Source organism: Miniopterus natalensis, chromosome 7, assembly GCF_054644295.1.
Source record: "Miniopterus natalensis isolate mMinNat1 chromosome 7, mMinNat1.hap1, whole genome shotgun sequence".
In the NCBI taxonomy this organism is placed as follows: Eukaryota; Metazoa; Chordata; class Mammalia; order Chiroptera; family Miniopteridae; genus Miniopterus; species Miniopterus natalensis.
In genome coordinates this window covers 37,074,385-37,093,551 of record NC_142087.1, presented here as the reverse complement: position 1 = coordinate 37,093,551, position 19,167 = coordinate 37,074,385, and the positions used below count along the sequence as shown (strand labels likewise).

General features: G+C 36.7%; 1 protein-coding gene across 6 annotated transcripts in view; it reads right to left on the bottom strand.

Annotated features, from left to right (window-relative positions):
* The window catches only part of PPP4R1 (protein phosphatase 4 regulatory subunit 1), a 57,463-nt gene that overhangs the window by 4,592 nt on the left and 33,704 nt on the right, over nt 1-19,167 (bottom strand). For all 6 annotated transcript variants that reach the window (XM_087818941.1, XM_087818939.1, XM_087818938.1 and 3 more), the window contains 5 exons: nt 15,534-16,057; nt 9,300-9,472; nt 7,925-8,020; nt 6,158-6,343; nt 3,287-3,448 (listed from right to left, as the gene is read on the bottom strand). In XM_087818941.1, coding sequence (XP_087675067.1) covers nt 3,287-3,448; nt 6,158-6,343; nt 7,925-8,020; nt 9,300-9,472; nt 15,534-16,057 — 1,141 coding nt within the window. The remainder of the gene's footprint in view (nt 1-3,286; nt 3,449-6,157; nt 6,344-7,924; nt 8,021-9,299; nt 9,473-15,533; nt 16,058-19,167) is intronic.

Genomic DNA, 19,167 nt, shown 5'->3' with positions numbered 1-19,167 from the left:
CTTCTTTTGCAGGACTGCTTAAAAATTACCATAAGTAATAGTTTCATTCTTCTGGAGGAGGGTACATTTCACAGCTACATTTAATAGTCTTAAAAACAGGCACTAGGTTCTTCTCCTGATAATCCCATTTACCTCTACCAGTAAGAGTCACTGTCCTCATTTCGAAGATTTGTTCCTTGAGCCAGCAAGTGACCTCCACTGAACTCTACAGTACTCTGGCATAGCTTTACTATAGCACAGATTCATACTATTCACAGGACACGCTCATTATCATGAACTCTTTGAAGACAGAAATTATGTTCTTATTCATATATATATATATGTATGTGTGTGTGTGTGTGTAGATGAGCCCAGCAGATGGCACACAGCAGGTGCTCAATAAATACAGGGTGGGGGCAAATGTCAGTTTACAGTTGTAAGAGTTAGTCTTGTATTGTTATCTATTTATTGTATTTATTTTCCATATGAACAACTGTAAACCTACGTTTGCCCCACCCTATCCCAATTATTACTCTACAAATATTTAAAAGTAGGTTTACAGTCAACAAGGGGTAAACCCTAAAATTTTATATAAACACAAGTAAATAAACATAACTATACATCAAATAAATAAGAATCACACAGAAAAAAAGTCTAAGTTTGAACTTAGTACTCTGACCATACATCTTCATGGGATATGTTCTGAGGACAGAAAGTACTGAAGAAAATCTTGAACATGACTTAGCTGATTTCATGCTGCAATTATTATTGGTAGAGTAATTCTGAAACTATTTCATGTATGTAGTAGAATCAAACAAATGACTAAACATATTAATGTCGTTAACAGAACTTTACTATAGAAAAAGGAAAAACATAAAGTGAAGGAAGGTATTAGATTAGAAGTAGAGGTAACAATATAAACTTAATAATTAAAAAAACCCAAAAAACAAAAAGCGTCTCCTTAGCTCCTGTCCCCTGGAAAGGCCTAAAAGAAATGATACTCAGGAGCAGTGTGCACACCTAGTGCCTGAATGTTGGATTCTAAATACCACTCTCTACTGAAAAAGACCAGAGCTCACTGGAGAAATAGCTGACTCTGGGCTGGGGCAGAGAAGGAAAGTAGGCCTGACAGTAAAAATGTGTTTGAAAATGAGAAAGAACAAACAAACAAACACACAGAAACACAGGAGGCAGCTTTAAGGGGTTTCTATTAGCCAAATCTGATGCTCAAAACAAATGACAAAAATGTATTACATTACATTGAATAAAAAAGTAATTCAAGAGATCACACTGATACTAAAATATTGCCAACAAGGGGAAGGAAAAGGAAAGGTTATTTTTACACAAGAAAGGCAATTAATAAATGTAGAAGGAATTATAAAAACAGAAAATCAGTATTTTACAACCAACACAGTAACAACTGATTCAGGCAAGAACCACACATAGCTACATGGATGCAAAAAGCACTGGGTGAAAGACTTGGGGGGGAAAAGGTGTTCAGAGTCTGAAAGCATCACCTCATCAAGAAGTTATTAATCACACAGGTCAAAGGCCATTTTACAATGGAGGGAGTGAGCTGAAACTATCATAACCAAGTGACTGGATTCAGCGTCACCAGTAATCCCAAGAGCTAGCTAGCATCATGTTAGCCTTGATGTGATGCATTCAGAAAACACCTGCTAACCTATATATAGATAAGTAATATTCCTGCAAAGAAAGCCTGTTTAACCTGAACCTAACTGTGTAATAGCACTCAGGCAATTTCAAATTGAGGAGCATTCTGTAAAACAACTGGCTTGGCCTCTTCAAAAATGCCAGTGACATTAAAGAAAAAAAGACACGGAAACTTCTAGATTTCAGATGACTAAAGATACATGATATTTAAATTCAATATGCAATTTCTGATTGGATTCTTGAGGAAAAAAGGCTATGAAGGATATTATTGAGACAGTTAGAAAAACTTTAGTATGATCTGTACAAAATACAACATGGTATCAATGTTTTTTAAAAAGCAGGATTACAAGGTGATACCTCCATGGAGGTATTTCTGTACCTCAAACCTCAGAGTGACAAGAGAACTTACAGAGACAGACTGCTGGCTGCCAGAGGGGAGAGGGGTTGGGGGACTGACCGGGTGAAAAAGGTGAGGGGCGTAAGAATTGCAAATTTATAGTTACAAAATAGTCATGGGGATGTAAAGTACAGCATAGAGAACAGTCAATTATATTGTAATTATGTATGGCAGCAATTCTCAGCCTTTCTCATCTTGCTGCACACGTAAACGATTAAAATTCTGCGGCAAACCAAAAAATTTATTTTTTGCCGATCTGACAAAAAATGGATACAATTTTGATTCATTCACACTGAACAACTATTGTTGTGTTGGCTGTTGTCATTTTTTAATTTGACAGTCTAAGGGAAAAGAGGTCAGTGCCCCTGACTAAGCAGTCAGATCTTGTATGTTCTGAAAATTCTTGAGGCACACTGCTTGAAGATTGCTGAGGTATGGTGCCAAGTGGGTACTGGAAATATTGAGGGAACACTTTATGAAGTATTTGATTGTCCAACCACTATGCTGTATACCTGAAACTAATAAAAAATTATACTGACTGTAAACGGTAATTGAAAATTAAAAGGAAAAGAATTACGAAAGTGCCAATTTCAAGGCTAAAGTCTAAGAAATGATAGTATTCCAGGATCAAGCAATGTGTAAAGTCAGGGCTGTTCACCTCAGACACTAAAGATCCCACATCAAAGGAGTGAAGACTAAGGTTAAATTCTTCTGAAACACCACATAAAGCCTCTAAACTTAATGAAAATATTTTACATATATTTAATTCAGTAATTTTGAAAAAATACAAATATTTATAAACAAGTTCTAACATGTTTAAAAGTGAAATTATTATTTTTTAATTTAATCTTTAAAAAATTGACTTTAGAGAGAGGAACGGGGAAGGGAGGGGGAGAGAGAGAGAACACTGATCAGTTGCCTCCCCACGTGCCCTGACGGGGGGTCGAACCTGAAAATCGGGTGTGTGCCCTGACTGGGAGTTGAACTTGCCACCTGCTGGTGTACGGATGACGCTTCAACCAAGTGAGCCACACTGGCCAGGGCAATGTAATTATTTTTTAAATTAAAACACCACCAGCAAAAATGATAAGAATGGGACTATTTTTTTTAAGTCACAGCTCACCAACTTATGGATACATTTTCTTACAGAAACCGATCTTGGTAGTAGCAGAAAATTAACATTTTAGATCTACAGTGGAATTTTAGTGTTTTTATGCAAAAGAATTTAAAAGTTACCTTCAGAAAATCATGCAAGTGTTTAAGGACACCTATCCTTACTTCATCGAGGTCTTTTAAAAATCCATTAAAAATAGGAACCAGATCTGCAGCTGTCAACTGATCTCCGAGAATAACTGCAAGCTCATGGATGGAGAAGGCTAACGTTCTTCGTACCTTCCACTGCAGAAATAAAATAATTGCATTAGTAAGCTAAACACAATGCACTTAGTACTTGAACTTTTAGATAACACAGTAGTTCCCCCTTATCTGCAGCTTCACTTTCTGAGGTCTCAGTTCCTCTGGTCAACCGTGGTGTGGAAAATTCCAGAAATAAACAATGACTAAGTTTTACACTGAGTACCATTCTAAGTAGCAAGATGAAATCTCAAGCCATCCTGCTCCATCTGCCCGGAACACGAATCATCTATCCCTTTGTCCAGCGTCTCCTAGCCCATTAGTCACTTAGTAGCCAACTTGGTGATCACACTGACTATCATGGTATTGCAGTGTTTGTGTTCAAGTAACCCTAACTTTACTTAATAATGGTGCCAAAGCACCAGAGCAGAGATGCTGGCAATTTGGACATGCTAACGTGCTTCCTTTAGTAAAAAGATGAAAGTTGAGTTAATAAGGACAGAAGAAAACTATGCTGAAGTTGCTAAGATCTATACTAAGAATAAATTTTCTATTCATGAAATTGTGAAGGAGAAATTCATGCTAGTTTGCTGGGAGAGAGAAATAATATTCAAATAACTTTTATTAGAGTATATTGGTATTTTTAAAATCCTCACTCAAGGATATGTTTTTTATTGAGTTTAGAGAGAGGAAGGGGGAGGAGAGAGAGAAAGAAACATTGATGTGAAGATCAAACCCGTAACCTGGGTATGTGCCCTGACCAGGAATCGAACCCACCTTTTGGTATACGGGGCAATGCTCCAACCAACCGAGCCACACTGGCCAGAACACAGTGTACGGTTTTAATTTATTATTAGTTATTATTAGTCTCTTATTGTGTTTATTTTATAAAGTAAACTTAATCCTAGGTATGTATGCATAGGAAAAAACAGTATTTTTAGGATTTGGTATTATCTACGGTTTCAGGCATCCACTGGGGGTCTTGAAATGTAGCTCCCATAGATAAGGGAGGGACTAATGTATATAATGGCTAATTTACATCTGAATGTTATTAATCTAAAAAATTAAATCAGAATAAAAGTAATAATAATAATAAATACTTAGTTTTAAGTATCAAAAACTGGCAGAAAATATTTAAATCCCTGCACAGTATGTATTACCTCCCTTTCATTTATGAAGGGAAAAAAGTCTAGAAATTATTAATGGCATAGTTTTTGTAGTTTTCTGAACACTGGATGCCCAATTTACTGGTGTCCTACATTGACCAAAGCCTGGCTAGTATTTTCACATTAGTGTTTCCCTTCCGACTGCTGTATAGCCTATTTTGGATTAAAACAACAACAAAAACAAAACTAGTTTTTAAGGAACTGGCAATTTAAGAAATACAAGAAGTGTACTGCCCTGGAAAAGAATTCCTGTAAAGAAATGCCTTGCATTTTACAGGAAACTTTAAGTTAAAAACATTTTTCTCCATGTTGCCTCAATTTAAAAATTTTTTACCGTTAGTTTAAAACTTTACCTACTGAGAAATGTTTTAGAGCAAAGGTTTTATCCCACTCCAAACACTAAAACCCGTTCTTTAAGTAAAATTTAAATCCATGTTCAACATATCAAGCAGATGAAGACAGAGATGTTTTGACTGAGGGGAGGGGAAGGGATAGGAGGTGTGAAGCCCTGCCCATCCAGAGCCCTCCAAGTCTGCAGGAGCCCTGAGGTATCCACCTCACAAGCCAGTGTTGAAGATGGGATAAAGATGGAAAACCACTAATAAAGAAGATAAAGCACTCTATGGAAACTGGGTCTTTCTAGGGAGAAACAACCCTATATTCTTAAGCATTAAGTGAACATGTCCGATTCCACCACTGAAGAAGTGTGTGAACATGGGAAAATTCACTTTGCCCGGACCCTGGTTTCCTAACCTCATAGGTCAGAGGAGGAACATAAACCATGGTCTCCCAAGATTACTTTCAACTTTTAACTTGCTGAGTCAATGGTACTGATTCCTTGAAAACTGTCTTACTAAGACATTTTATGGGAAAAATCATTCCTTTCTCAGTCAGTATAAATGAAGCTAACCAAACTTCTTTCTTAATAACAGATTAATTTCACTGAAGAAATAGGTTTTGTGGAAGGCAGGCAAAATTTTGGTATAAGAAAATCAGACCTAATGACAGAGGAATTAAGTTAACAAACCCTAGGAAAAGAGCCACAAAAAAGTCACAGATATCCAGACAAATGACTGAGGGTCAACATTTCACACACTGTGCTCTTTGAGAGCGTGTGGTATGAGTGGTACTGGTAAGAGCACGCATGCACACACCACTAACCTCCTCCCACCTGCACAACGAATACTCAGCACTCCAAGCTCAAAACTCAGCAGCGTCAGCAATACTATACTTCTATTAGGTTGTAGAATAGCAGAAGCATTTAAAACACTGTTTCTAGGGAGAAAACGAAATCCTATATTCTTAAGAATTAATCTTACACATAGATTTTAGAAAGTAACACATTTGTAAATTAGGAACTTAGACATGTCAAATGTGATCATTTCTAATACTTTAGATAAAAAAGAAGTTGCCAAATTGTGGAACTTGGACAATGTACAAAGAAAGCTCTTTGGTATTACTTTCCAACTCTTCTGCACATAATTTCCTATAATATCAAGAACTTGCTAGAACATGAACAGAAATTCTATTAAGTTTTGAAAGGCCTTCTACACGTACATGCTGTTAATTCCTTGGCTGCTTGACTCACCTGCATGTCTGATGCCAGAGTCTCATAAGTCTCTCGTAGGCAGTGCCAGTTCTGCCTGCCGAGTGTCAGGGCCACGCCTGGAAGGCTGTATGCACAGTGCTTAGCAATTTCAGTGTCGACCGTCTGTGCACGAGAGGGGTCAGTCATAGATAAATACTGATCTAACAGAGCCTGAGGCACAACGTCCTAATGAAGAGAGATAGGACAGGGTTGCATTTTGAGCAGTTTAAATATAAATTAGGTAAACTTACTTTTAAATACATAAATTTAACATTGCATCTGAAATAGTAAACAAAAACCATTCTGAAATTTTCAGTTATATAAGTGAAAAGAAGAAAAAAATGCTGAGGGGAATGGATATATAAATAAAAGCAATGATAGGAGAAAAACAATGAGTAAGATCTTAAAACAGAAAACAGCTTAAGGACAATTAGAATTGATTTCTAAATTTGAAAGAAACATTAAAAATATGAGTCAGCATCTTTCAATGGTAGCAAAGATGATAAAGACTGATGTCACCTAGTGAATGTGGTTACAGGTACTTCTATGCGCTATTTCCACCAGATATTTAAAAAAACACACTACCACCTGCCTTCAGGTGGAAATTTAGCAATTATCTTTAAAAATTTAAAGTGTATACGCACCTATTTGTATAAATGTGAGAAAAAGAAGAATGTATATACAATCTTGGTTATGTATGTATAATATAGCTCTGGAAGGATATACAAAAGAAAGGTGAAACTGGCTGCTTTGGGGGAAGCAAAATGGATGGTGTAGGAGAAACACTGGGCAGGAAAAACCACTGAATGCCTCCGTACCTTTTGAACTTTGAACTATGTAAACTTATTATCTACTATTTCCTTTAAAAATAAAACTGCCCAGTTATAAAACTGAAGTTATAGCAACGGAGTACGACACCAGCTGTACGGAGGCTGTGCTGCTGAGAGGGGAGGGGGTCCTTAGATGCTCATGTGGAAAGATCTCCAAGATACGATTTTTTAAAAAAGAGATAAAAGAAAGGCAAGGCACAAACTATCATGTTCTGATGATTCCATAAACACATTTTCCCACATCTAAAATCTCTAAAATTGGAGTGCAACTGGTCACTGATAGCACTTTATTGAACCTTTTTTTTTCTCATGTTTTCATCTCTAAAATCAAGCAGTATCTTAAAATTCTTGGCAACTTAGGCATGATGAAATATCTTGGCATGATGGCATGATTCTATTTGTCTTTGAAAAACAAAAAGGGGTACATATAGGGCCCCTTTTTGCTCAGTGCTAGGGCCAGTGTTGCTCAGTGGTTGAGCACTGACCCATGAACCAGGAGGTCATGGCTCGATTCCTGGTCAGGGCACATGCCTGGGTTTTGGGCTCAATCCCTAGTACGAGGTGTGCAGGAGGCAGGTGATTGATGATTTTCTCTCATCACTGACATTTCTATCTTTCTCTCCCCCTCTCTCTGTAATCAACAAAAACATATTAAAAAGAAAAAGGGGGGGGTACATACATATACACAATAAATTTTATATATCCACAATAAATTTATGAAGAAATACAGAAGGAAGCGTGATCTGTGGTTACTCTGAATGAAAAATGCGATAATAGGAGAAGAGGAAAATTTTTGCTTATATTTTACTCTATTATTTGAATTTTCTTACTGAAAGCATGATATACTTATGCTTGTCTTAGTTTTTAAAATTCAGTGAGAAATGGCTTTAAAAGAGGAGTTAACAGCCACACCAAAAGAACCACTTTTGTCACTTACTTGCACTTTAGATCTCCTTTCTTCATCAGGGCTAAAACTACTACTGGTGCTCAAGTCTGAATCATTATGAATATAACGAAGGGTGGAGTCCATATTCTGTTGGGAAAAAATATTCACTTAAAATTCTGAAAGGTCTATAAGTTTCCTTCATCTAAACTATCTTACTTACTAAGTTACTTACCTTTTTAGACTGCCAAAGATATAAATACATATAAATTCTTCATGCTTTTAAAAGTTTATAAATATACATAAGGTCTCATAAGAACTTCCCCTGCCTTAAATCAAACTTGCTGAATAGGATGTGTATGTATGAAAAAGAATTTCAAAATAAAAGTAATTAAAAATTTAGAATTTTGAAATGGCCCAAATATCTAAAATTAGTTTGTTTATAAAACAGAACACAGACGACCTGGGATGTTACATGTACTTAATATTCCACTGTTTCTAGTCTTGGTTATTTCTGATTTCACAAATATACTTCTTTAACCACCAAAAAACCCTCAAAATAAAACATAATACCTTCCAAATTGCAAAGATATCACAGTATTCAATTCTCCTGCGATAACAGTGGTCAGGGTATCATTCTGAAGCACCACTGTTACACAAAATTTCTAATATACTAGATGTCATCAACCAAAAAACACAACACAAACCCACTAAAGGTTTAAAAGCCCCCTTGCCATCCTTAATGTATGTATCCAGGCACTCTTTCCTGAGCTTTTCATTCAAGCCACTCTGATCTGTGATCATGTGATTCTTGCATTCAGTGGTATATTCCTTCTCCATTTATGAAAACAAGGGATCAGAAATACTGATACCAAATGATGCTAGCTTGGTGGGATGTGGCAGGAAATTAAGGATCATACAGAACGGCTCCAAGTATACAGTGAAGATGATGCTAGTAACAGTACCCACCCTCACACTCCAGAGTCCAGATAATGCCACTGGCCCTCCGCAACATGGCCTCAAGTCCCGATCTTCTGCTCAGAATACTGTGTTGCTTGCTGCAGTGAAATGGTCCGATCAGAAACAAAGCACCTCTCCAAAAAGAAAAGGGAAGAGTTAATTATTCTTGATAAAGGGCTTTGTTTCCAGTAAGACTATTTCACTGCAGTGAGCTACATTAACATTGAGGCTACTAACATGGTCATGTAGACAGGATTAGGATTTACTTTTCTAAGCACTGAACATAACACCAATGTCACAAAGATAGGATGTGGTGAATTACTTTTACTTTATGCAAAAGGGAGGGCTGAGAAAATCAGCAGCAAATAGAATGTTCTAACTAGAAAGTGATTAGCTACAACTATTCCCCAACGAAACACTTTTGATTCAAACTGCTCTCACTTGGTAAACACTTTACTGAGTTTGTTACCTCCACAGCATCGCTGATTAAAGGCACGGAGGCATCATGATTTATTTTACAGTTTGGTGGCTCACTGACGCCCAGTTCATCTTGCATATCACTTTTCTTTTCTGCATCGCTGGCCTCTTCATGAGCATCCAGACTTGAAGCGCGCAGTGCGGCAGACAGCACGTCCACTTGTGCTACAGGCAGAAGAGGGAAAGGGTAATAAGCAGCAGAATTACAATGTGCTTGCAAGTTTTTCTCCATTTGCATTATATATTATCAATGAAATGTATACTTTTTGACACTGCCACCAAAAAGCTGGGGAAAAAAACTTCTACAGTGGTAAATCATTAGTCCTCCAAGAGAAAAAGTAGAAAACTAATATGCTTTCATGAGATTAAAAATGTTTATCCACTACTGTACATTATTCTGCGTTAGTATGAAGAGAGAAATGCTATCTAGTTTTGGAGGTACCTCCAGTTTATTAAAAGGAGTCAATTTCGGTGTGAGTTAACTATATTTGGGTAGTGCATGAATCAAACTTATAAGACTTACTTACTAAGCTATTTTAGCAGAAGAGCAGTCACTCTACAAACCCTGCCAACATAAAACAATCGTAATTACAAAGATTTTTGTTGCAGTTACATTTAAACATCTCATATCTCATTCCAGGTTATTTTTCTCTAATTCTTTTTGAAAATGAAATCAATGACTTGCCTCAAACACAAGAGATCCCAAATGAGCACTGTCTTGCTAGCAGCAAACCAAACTGACAACTTACCAAGTTCTTAAATCTAGCAAGTAGCACTATCTATGTTTTGAGTTACACCTTCTTTATAAAAGTGACTCAAAACAGATAAATCACTGTTCCTCCCTGCAAATGAGAAATTTGACAAAAAATATTGCTTAGCACTGCTACAAGTAACAATCCACCTGGATACTCAAAATATAAAAATTTAAACTTCAAATTTATTTAGTACAAAGATTAGAAAGTGTGCCCCTAAAGCAATCAGAGTACTCTTTTATTAAGATTACCTACTACTATATCGATGCATTTATAAAATTCTAGTCTAAGTATATTAGGTACCTGGCAACAGAGATTACATAAAACATACAGGATGAGGGTCTAGTCTATCAGATCATTATTTGTTAAATTAAGTAAATTGAATAATGAAAAGTTATTCATGAAAAATACACTCATTCTTTTAAGAATTTCAGTTGCAATGTGTACTAATCCTTTTAATCACTTTAGCTCACCATTTTGGAATCTTTTAAGTTTCCAAAATGAAATAAAAATAGTACTAAAGGAGCCTGCATAATACGTAAAGGTTAAAATGTTTTGTGCCACATAAAATGCATGGTGTGTATGTGAGGGAGGGGGAGGGAGAGGGAGGGAGAGATCCCTAATGCATCCTGATTCTGTTCCCCAGGAAGTAACTAATAAATCAGTCTTTCACAGAAAATGTCTTATATCAATCATTTATCTTTAAATGGACTACGTATTTCTCTTTGTCTACGTTAAGCTTCATCTTTAGGTTTGTATGCTCATAAAAGTTTAAATGAGTTACACTTTGAAGTTAAGTTTCTTCAAAATTGATATAAAGATCATAAAGATAAAAACTAATGCTGACTCCTCAGGAAATGCAATGCTTAAATTCTCCAGCAGGGAATGAGGTGGAATCTAATGCTTAGGTAATGCTGACACTTTAGTAGGATATACCACCATGACAAATTTAACACATGGGTCTTTATCAAGATCTTGATTTTCTTACAACCTAGACTGGAATCCAGGAGCCAGAGCTCATTTAACCACAGATCTGTAAAGAAACATAGTCTGTAGTGATTCATGCGCAGAAATAGGGACCACCTGGAAACAATGAGCTCTACTCCTTCCCTGAAGTAGCTGGTACCGCTGAGCTAGAACTTTATAATCTCTAACTCTTCCACAAATGACATTGGTGGTTAGTCACAAATTCCTAACAATTTACTGATTTCAATCAGCGAACAATATGATTTTTTCTGACCACAACTGCCAAAAGGGCCCAATTCTTCTATTAGGCCTAAACTGGAAAGAAATCTGTATTTTGTGAGCTTGGGCCATTTTTCCTTTCACAGTCTATGAGCCTAGCTGTGGTAAATCAAGCTGGCATCCATAATTTTACTTGGGAGCTGCTAAAATTCAATCCCGAATCAGCCTGACAATCCCAAATGCCAGGGATTTGAAACTGTCTGGACAAAGACAGGGAAACCTCAAATTCCCTGGGTAAGTATTTTGAGAAAGAGAATCTCTTATACCTTCTTCATATTTTACCACTTTCCTTTTTGGCTTTTCATGTAGGGTCTATTTTTGTTTTAACTCAGAAAGGGCTTTCTTTTTCTGAAAAGGAGTATCTCATTACAGTCTATGGAAACACCTAAATTTTTTGCCCAAAACCTAACAAAAAAAATTAAAAACCATCAATGTTTCAAGGAAGGTAAGAGTTAAATTGTGAAGCAAAGGCTGCCTTAAAATTAAAAAAACAAACGTAAGTCTTTCCCAGCTAGTGTTGCTCAAGGGCTGAGCTTCAACCTATGAACCAGGAGGTCATGGTTCGATTCCCGGTCAGGGCAAATGCCTGCGTTGCGGGCTCCATCCCCAATGGGGGTGAGGGGGAGTGCAGGAGGCAGCTGATCAGTGACACTCTCATCACTGATGTTTCTCTCTCATTCTCCCTTCCTCTCTCTGAAATCAATAGAAACATAAAAAACAAAACAAAACCCTAAGTTTTGCTTTTTCCCCCATGACATGCATGTCCCACCCAACAGTGATGAGGGAAAAGAACAAGGGGCACAGAGGCTGGCAAAGCTGAAGCCACACTTCTAAGGGTATGCTCTCAGGTGGCTCCTCCGGGCAGTGCCTCCTCAGATGTCACTGCCCAACTGTCCAGAAAAAATTTACACATGCAGCATAACTAGTTTACTCCCTGGTCAGAACTTACGTTTCCAATTTTGGCTTAAAGTTATGCCTTTCAAAAAGTAGACATTTTCTGACTATTTGAAGAAAATGACTGCCCAGAATGGCAGATTACAAAAGAAAAAGCATCCAAAACTAAGGTATACTCCTTAAAAAACTCAAAACACTTTCTAACACAATAGAAAATTAAGGGATAGTAAATTTTTAATTAACTATGAAATTAATATGAATTAAACATGCTCTCAGATTTCAATAAAATCAAGTGCTTAAGAATTCTGTAGCCTAAGCAAAACCCCCCGACACTGCCCAACTGTTTTACTATAGAACACTTGAAACATAGGCAGTTAATGTACTATCTCTCTTCTGTGCTCTCTCAGGCTAAGGGTTTGTCTGGTTTGTTGCTGCTATATATTTATTATTGTTGTTTTTAATCCTCTCCTGAGGGTATTTTCCCCCCATTGCTTTTCAGAAAGAGTGGAAGGGGGGAAGGGGGGGGAGAGAGAGAGAAAGAGAGAGGTGAGAGAGACACATCGATTGGTTGGTTGCCTCCCACACACGCCCTGACTGGGCCAGGTATCAAGCCTGCAACTGAAGTATGTGCCCTTGGCCAGAATCGAACCCGGGAGCCTTTAGTCTGTGGGCTGATGCTCTAACCACTGAGCAAAACTGGCCACAGCGCTGCAATATATTTAGTACCTAGGGGAGTATCAGGTACATAGTAGGTGCTCAATAAGTAATGTTAAATGAATGAATCAATCAATGGGTATGTCATGAAAGTTATCCTTATGGACAGAAAGAACACGACAAATTTAAAACTAGCAGGTTTAAGAGGTAAATCAGAATGAAAACTGATTAAGTCATAATATAGTATTTGTGTTGAAATCTCTCAATTGCAGCCTGTACATTTACAATACAATTTTAAGTCAAACGTGGTAAGTATTAGCCGTCTTCTGAAATGCAAAGTCATATACTGAAACTTATATGTACATGTAGGTCTTTTTACTTTTTAAAAAATATATCTTTATTGATTTCAGAGAGAGGAAGGGAGAGGGAGAGAGATATAGAAACATCAATAATGAGAGAGTCATTGATTGGCTGCCTCCTGAAAGCCCCCGACTGGGGATCGAGCCCGCAACCCAGGCATGTGCCCTGACCAGGAATTGAACCGAGATCTCCTGGAACCTAGGTCAACGTTCAACCGCTGAGCCACGCCCAGCTGGGCCATGTAGGTCTTTTTAAAAAGCAAACTATGCATATCACTTTTAGCTTATTTGTTAAAAAAATTAAAGTAGTTAGTCAATATTTCAGTATTTGTTAAGTACCTACTATGAGTCCGAAAACTAGAAGGTAGTATAAGACAGCAAGAGCTCCCAGGACAGGCTTAAAGCCTTTTTCCATAAAAATGGAATGAAGAAAAAGAAAGAATGAAAGTTATTGAAGCTTGATCAACTGAATAAAAGTTAAGTTTATAAATAATGATAAAACTTCTTTAACAAAAAGCTGAAAGCTGTAATGACAAATATCAAGAGTTGACTATCCTCAGCTATGAACATCCTTAGTTTTAGGTGTAATTCTCTGCGTCTCAATTTTCCCCTGGAGGGATGGAGGGAGACTACAAAGGCAAGATTTTAATGAAACAAAACCTCAGTAATTGCTACATGATCGAGATGTCATAAAATGCAGAATGCTAGTTCAACAGGGTAAATAAAATCCATGACAGAAGCCACGACTGAGGAATGAGCAAAGACAGCAAAGCCTCAAGGTCTTCATAACACATCATCTACCATGAGGTAAAAACAGGGTGTGCTACTGAAAATATTCACTCCTCGGCTCTTGCCCTTGTTTCAGAATATAACTAAAAGGAATGAACCACTGATACATGAAACAAGGATAAATCTCAAATACATTATGTTAAGTGACAGAGACTCAAGGTTTGTCCTACAAAAAGCGAGATCATAGGGACAGAAAACAGATCAGAGGTTGCTGGAGGCTGGCAAGGAAGAAAGGACTGACTATAAAGGGGGACAAGGGGATGTTCTGGGGTGATGGAACTGTTCTGTATCTTGACTGTGGCGGTGGTTACAGACAACTGTGTTTGTCAAATCCCACAGAACTGTCCATTCAAAAGGCTAAATTTTACTGATATAAACTATGTCCCAATGAACCTAAAAAAATGAAACTGACCATCTGCCAGTTAAATTAACTTTCAGCAATCAAGGATACGAATTTGCCTTTAATCAAATCATTTTTCTCCATGTGTAAAATAGTAATAGGAAATTGTTTAAAAATCATGAAAAGTTAAAGCCAAATAAAGATAACTGCTATCTTAACCACCATTAATGCAATTTTCAAAGTTTGAACACAAGGTTTTGTATGTTTTAGAAGGATACTGAAGGATAAAACTTTATCTGCCTTTTGTTTTACTAACACTGAGCAAACCAATAGTTTATAAATTTTAGTTTTTAGAACCAGGCCAAAAAAAATCTGCAAACAGATACAAGCCCTGAAGGCTTCTAATTATAGGATTTGTCAAAACTGTTTTTGTTTTAAATAGCGTCTCAGATTTCACTGAATAAGGTTATGGGCGTCATTGGAAAGCCTGAGTCTTCAAAGGAGCAGAATGGTAACATCTGCCTCCAGTTCTGGCCCCCTGGACTTCACTCCCCAAATCCCAGCAAACAGGATGGGACTGCTTCAGGACACCTGGTTTCCCACACACTTAGAACACACATTCCACTTAATAAGAGGCAACTTTTGATCTGAACATAGAACAACCGTAAGGCTGTCATTCTCAATGAAAGAATCTAGGTGATACACTTGTGACCCAGTGAAAAAAAAAGTCAAAACTGAGAAAGTAATCCAATTGACTCTTATAGACAGACATCTATAGCTCCTAAAACACATCACAATCCACAGAAAAATATATATCTTTGCCTACTATTAATTAATCATGGTCTTTCCTATAAAAGCACTGCATCCACTGCTATTTTATAAAAAAGCTAATGAGACCTAGAGCAAAATAATTAAGGCAGGACAAGGTTTAAACCTGTAAATGTAAAATACTGTTTGAATGATTGTGAAAATTTCAGAGATTTCTCAATCAACAATTCTGTAAATATTACAGTTTGGAACACAGTGATGAGCTTATCTAAATGAAATTTCCTAAAAATCATATCATAGTTACCAAGACAAGACATGATGGTAACGGTCAAATTTTTCAACAGGCAATTTTCCTGGAAAAAAAGGTTAGAAAAGAACAACTTATACCAACTTTAGAATAAAGAACTTGATTGAATCTTCCATACCTCTAACATCTGGATCATCAATATGCGGCTCTAGATTTTCTATCATTTCTTCAAGTTCCTTTCTGGTGGCCATAGTGATGTTTGAAGAACCTGGTATGGTTTCTTCGGGCGTTTCTTCTGGTCTCTCTGGATTCAGTTTATTCCCAGGGCCCTGCTCAAGCTCTATATCTAGATCTATTTCGGGAAGAGGAGTCCTCCAGAAATGGAAAGAGTTGTACAATTCCTGATCTAAGGGAGTGGAATCTTGTGGACTGGTGCCAACCTCTGGCCGTAATGTAGATCTGTAGTTACCAGTTTTTTTATCATTCTCATTACTAGCTGCTTCCTGATGAGAGTCTGAGGACAAAGTACAAAGTAAAGAACTGTCCACTGGAACACTCATTTCACCTGGAGATTTCCTAGTTGTTTCAGCACAATCTTCCATTGTGTTTTCCAGTTTGACACTGGAATTACTAATACTGGGATCTGATGGAACATCCTCTGGCCTGATTTGTACATCCTCTGGGACTTCTTGATCTCTGATCCTTTTGTTGTTTCATTTGGGGGGGGGAAATGAAAGCATAAAAATAATTACTGAAAAAACACCAATGACAGATACTATATAAAGCATTTAAACAAGCTAAATATTAAAAATTATAGATTATTCATACAAATTGAGCAGTTTACATAAGTTACTGATAATGCTTCTTTTTCCATCAGTTGTTCTGTGTTCAGAGATGTAAACATCTGTTAAGCCTAAGTCTAGATATTAAAGCATTAGATATTAGTTGGAGAAGATAACATTAAAGAATGCGGGAATTCTACAATACCATGATAATTTCAATAATTAAAAAAAAATAGTAGAAAGATAAATTCCTACAATGCATTTTAAGACAGACACATTTTTAAAGTTATCTGATTTTTAGGATTATGGCACTGCCATTCTGCTCCAACAACATATTGAAAAGCTGAGAATGAAAACCTATTTGCTTACATAAAAAAGAAAAGAAAAAAAAGCTCTACACAGCATTACAAAAGACCTTATTTACTATCTCCCAAAATATATAGGAATCCGCTCAAGTGTTCTAAGTTATTTTTATTTCTTCCAGCTCTTTTCACTTTCCAGCTCTACTCCCAAAGGTTTTCCCCAAATGGAGTCATGACTTAATTGATAAGGACACATGGCACGAGCTCCTTCCTAAACACCACTGATCACCGCCATCCATTGCGTGAACTAAAACACTACATTAATGTTTATCCCCTACATGTATTAGACTCAAATTTAACAAATATGTATTGAGCACCTACTAGGAACCAGGAAATGAAATGGTATTGAGGATTCATATGTGAGATTCATATCTTGCTCGTGAAATTACAATTAGAAGCAAATGGAAAAAAGAACTTTTAAGCAAATTGCCAGATAGAATGGTAAATACAGAAGTATGTATACTGAACACAGGAGACAGAAATAAGAGTTGAAATTAAAAGGCTTTGGAGGAAATGATATAAGTTGTGTTTAGAAGAACCAATAAATGTTTATGAGGCTAAGGGGAGGAAAGTGTATGGAAAGAAGAAACAGCATATGCAAAGGCAAGGGTGATAGAAGAGGGATCACACATTCAGAAAAGAACAATGAGTTTATTATGGCTAAAAGAAGGAAATGATGGATGACAAGAATGAAAATCCTTGCAGAAATCACCGTATTCTACACCAAATACCTCTGGAATGTATCCTATGGGCTATAGGCAATAATGTAGGAATTAAGAGACTTACATTTTTAGATGTGTTATTTTTGAAAGACCACTATGGAAGCAGTATAGAAAATTGGTTGGAGGTGAGACAAGAGCCAGGAAACAGAAAAGCAGGTGACAGACAGTGATGACTTTCTGAATGAAGGCAGTATCTTTGGGGCTACAGAAGTAGTAACACATTCAATTGATGACAAAACCAATAGGATTTGTTCACTTATTGCATGCTGGAGGGAAAAGGGAAGGAATCTGGAAAGGTATCCAGATTTCTGGGTAGAGCAACTGATTAGGTACTGGTAGCACCAACTAAAAAGGAAAAATGTAAGAACAATTTAATGAGAAAGCTAATGAGTTCCGGTTTAGATAGGCTGAGTTAGGTGTTGAAGGCGGTGGCGATGTCTGTGGGAAACTGGTCACTGGAGACAGATTTGGAGGTCGTCGAGTCAGAGGGATGTGTGTAGGGCTTAGATGTGTGGCAAGAAATATGAACGAAGGAAAACACAACAGTCACATAGAATAACAGAGCTGAAGGCATTTTTCTTGTATAAAGGGAGGGTAAAGATCAGCATATTTTTAGGCTTGGAGAAAGAGGGCTGTAAGAGATGAAGGAACTGGCGACACAGGAGACTGATGAGATGATGACTAAGCAGAAAGAATGCGGGCACAAGAACACAGATGGGACAGATGAAGAAACACCTCCTTCTAAGAAACATGAAAGAGAGGAGAGATATGTAGGTAAATTTGTAAGGTTGGGGGGGCAAAAAAATTAAAGGTGTTTCCTTGAAACATTATGTGCCTTTACATATACACAATAAAGGATATTAAACAGGAGGCGTACCAGGACTGTGCAGAAGTGGAAGGTGACATTAACACCTATGTAATATCTCATACATGTTAAATAGTCACCATACATATTCTCATGAAATTATCAACTTTCCTCTGATTAGGCTTTATCTAATAATAGTAATGCTCACATTATTTTCAGAAACATTTTTCAAAAACACAATTATTTTTTAAAAGTTTTTAAATACAAATAAAAATATTTAATAAGTCATCTGAAAACACACCACACAGTGACAGCATTTTAAATTCTGGTGTTGCCCTTCCACTCTTATAACTGTAAAATACATAGTATGCACACATAATAAAATTCTATTACAGCTGTGAAAAGACTGAATTGCAAGTCCTTAGATTCTTATCCCAGCACTGGCACTACATTAACATAAAACTCCAAGCCTTTAGACTCAGATTCCACATTCACTCCTCATTCATAAAAGGAGGGATTGGCCTCGATGGCCTGTAGGATCCTTTCCCTCTCTAAAATAGTTCTTGAGGCTGGTGCTATTATGCAAAGCAAATGTATTCTGTATGCGTATAAATTATGTAATATTTTCCAATTATGTTGTTCTTAAGATATTTTTTCTTTTGTTTTAAAGAGCATTAGTGGAATAATTGGTAAAATCTGAATACAGTCTTTAGGTTAGATGACAGTAATGCAGATATGTTAATTTCTTAATTTTGGTAACTGGGCTGTGTGGTTATGTATTAATGTCTATGTTTTGAGGAAATACACAGTGAAATATTTAAGAAAGATAAAAACTTATTCTCAAATAATTAAGAAAAAAGGAATAATAAAGCAAATATGATAAAATGTTGACATTTGGAGAATCTGGGTAAAGGGTATATGGAATTCTCTGTGTTACTTTTGCAGTTTTTCTGATATCATGCACCTAAATTTTAAAAATTACAGTAACAAGGTATTGTTTTGTGGGGGTGGGGAGCAAATGAATAAAACTTGTAAAACTTCACCTATTATCTGATGAATTTTAGAAAGTTCCATTTAAAATATACAAAAAGAATCCAATTAAAAGGCCATTCAGCCCTGGCCAGGGTGGCTCAATGGTGAA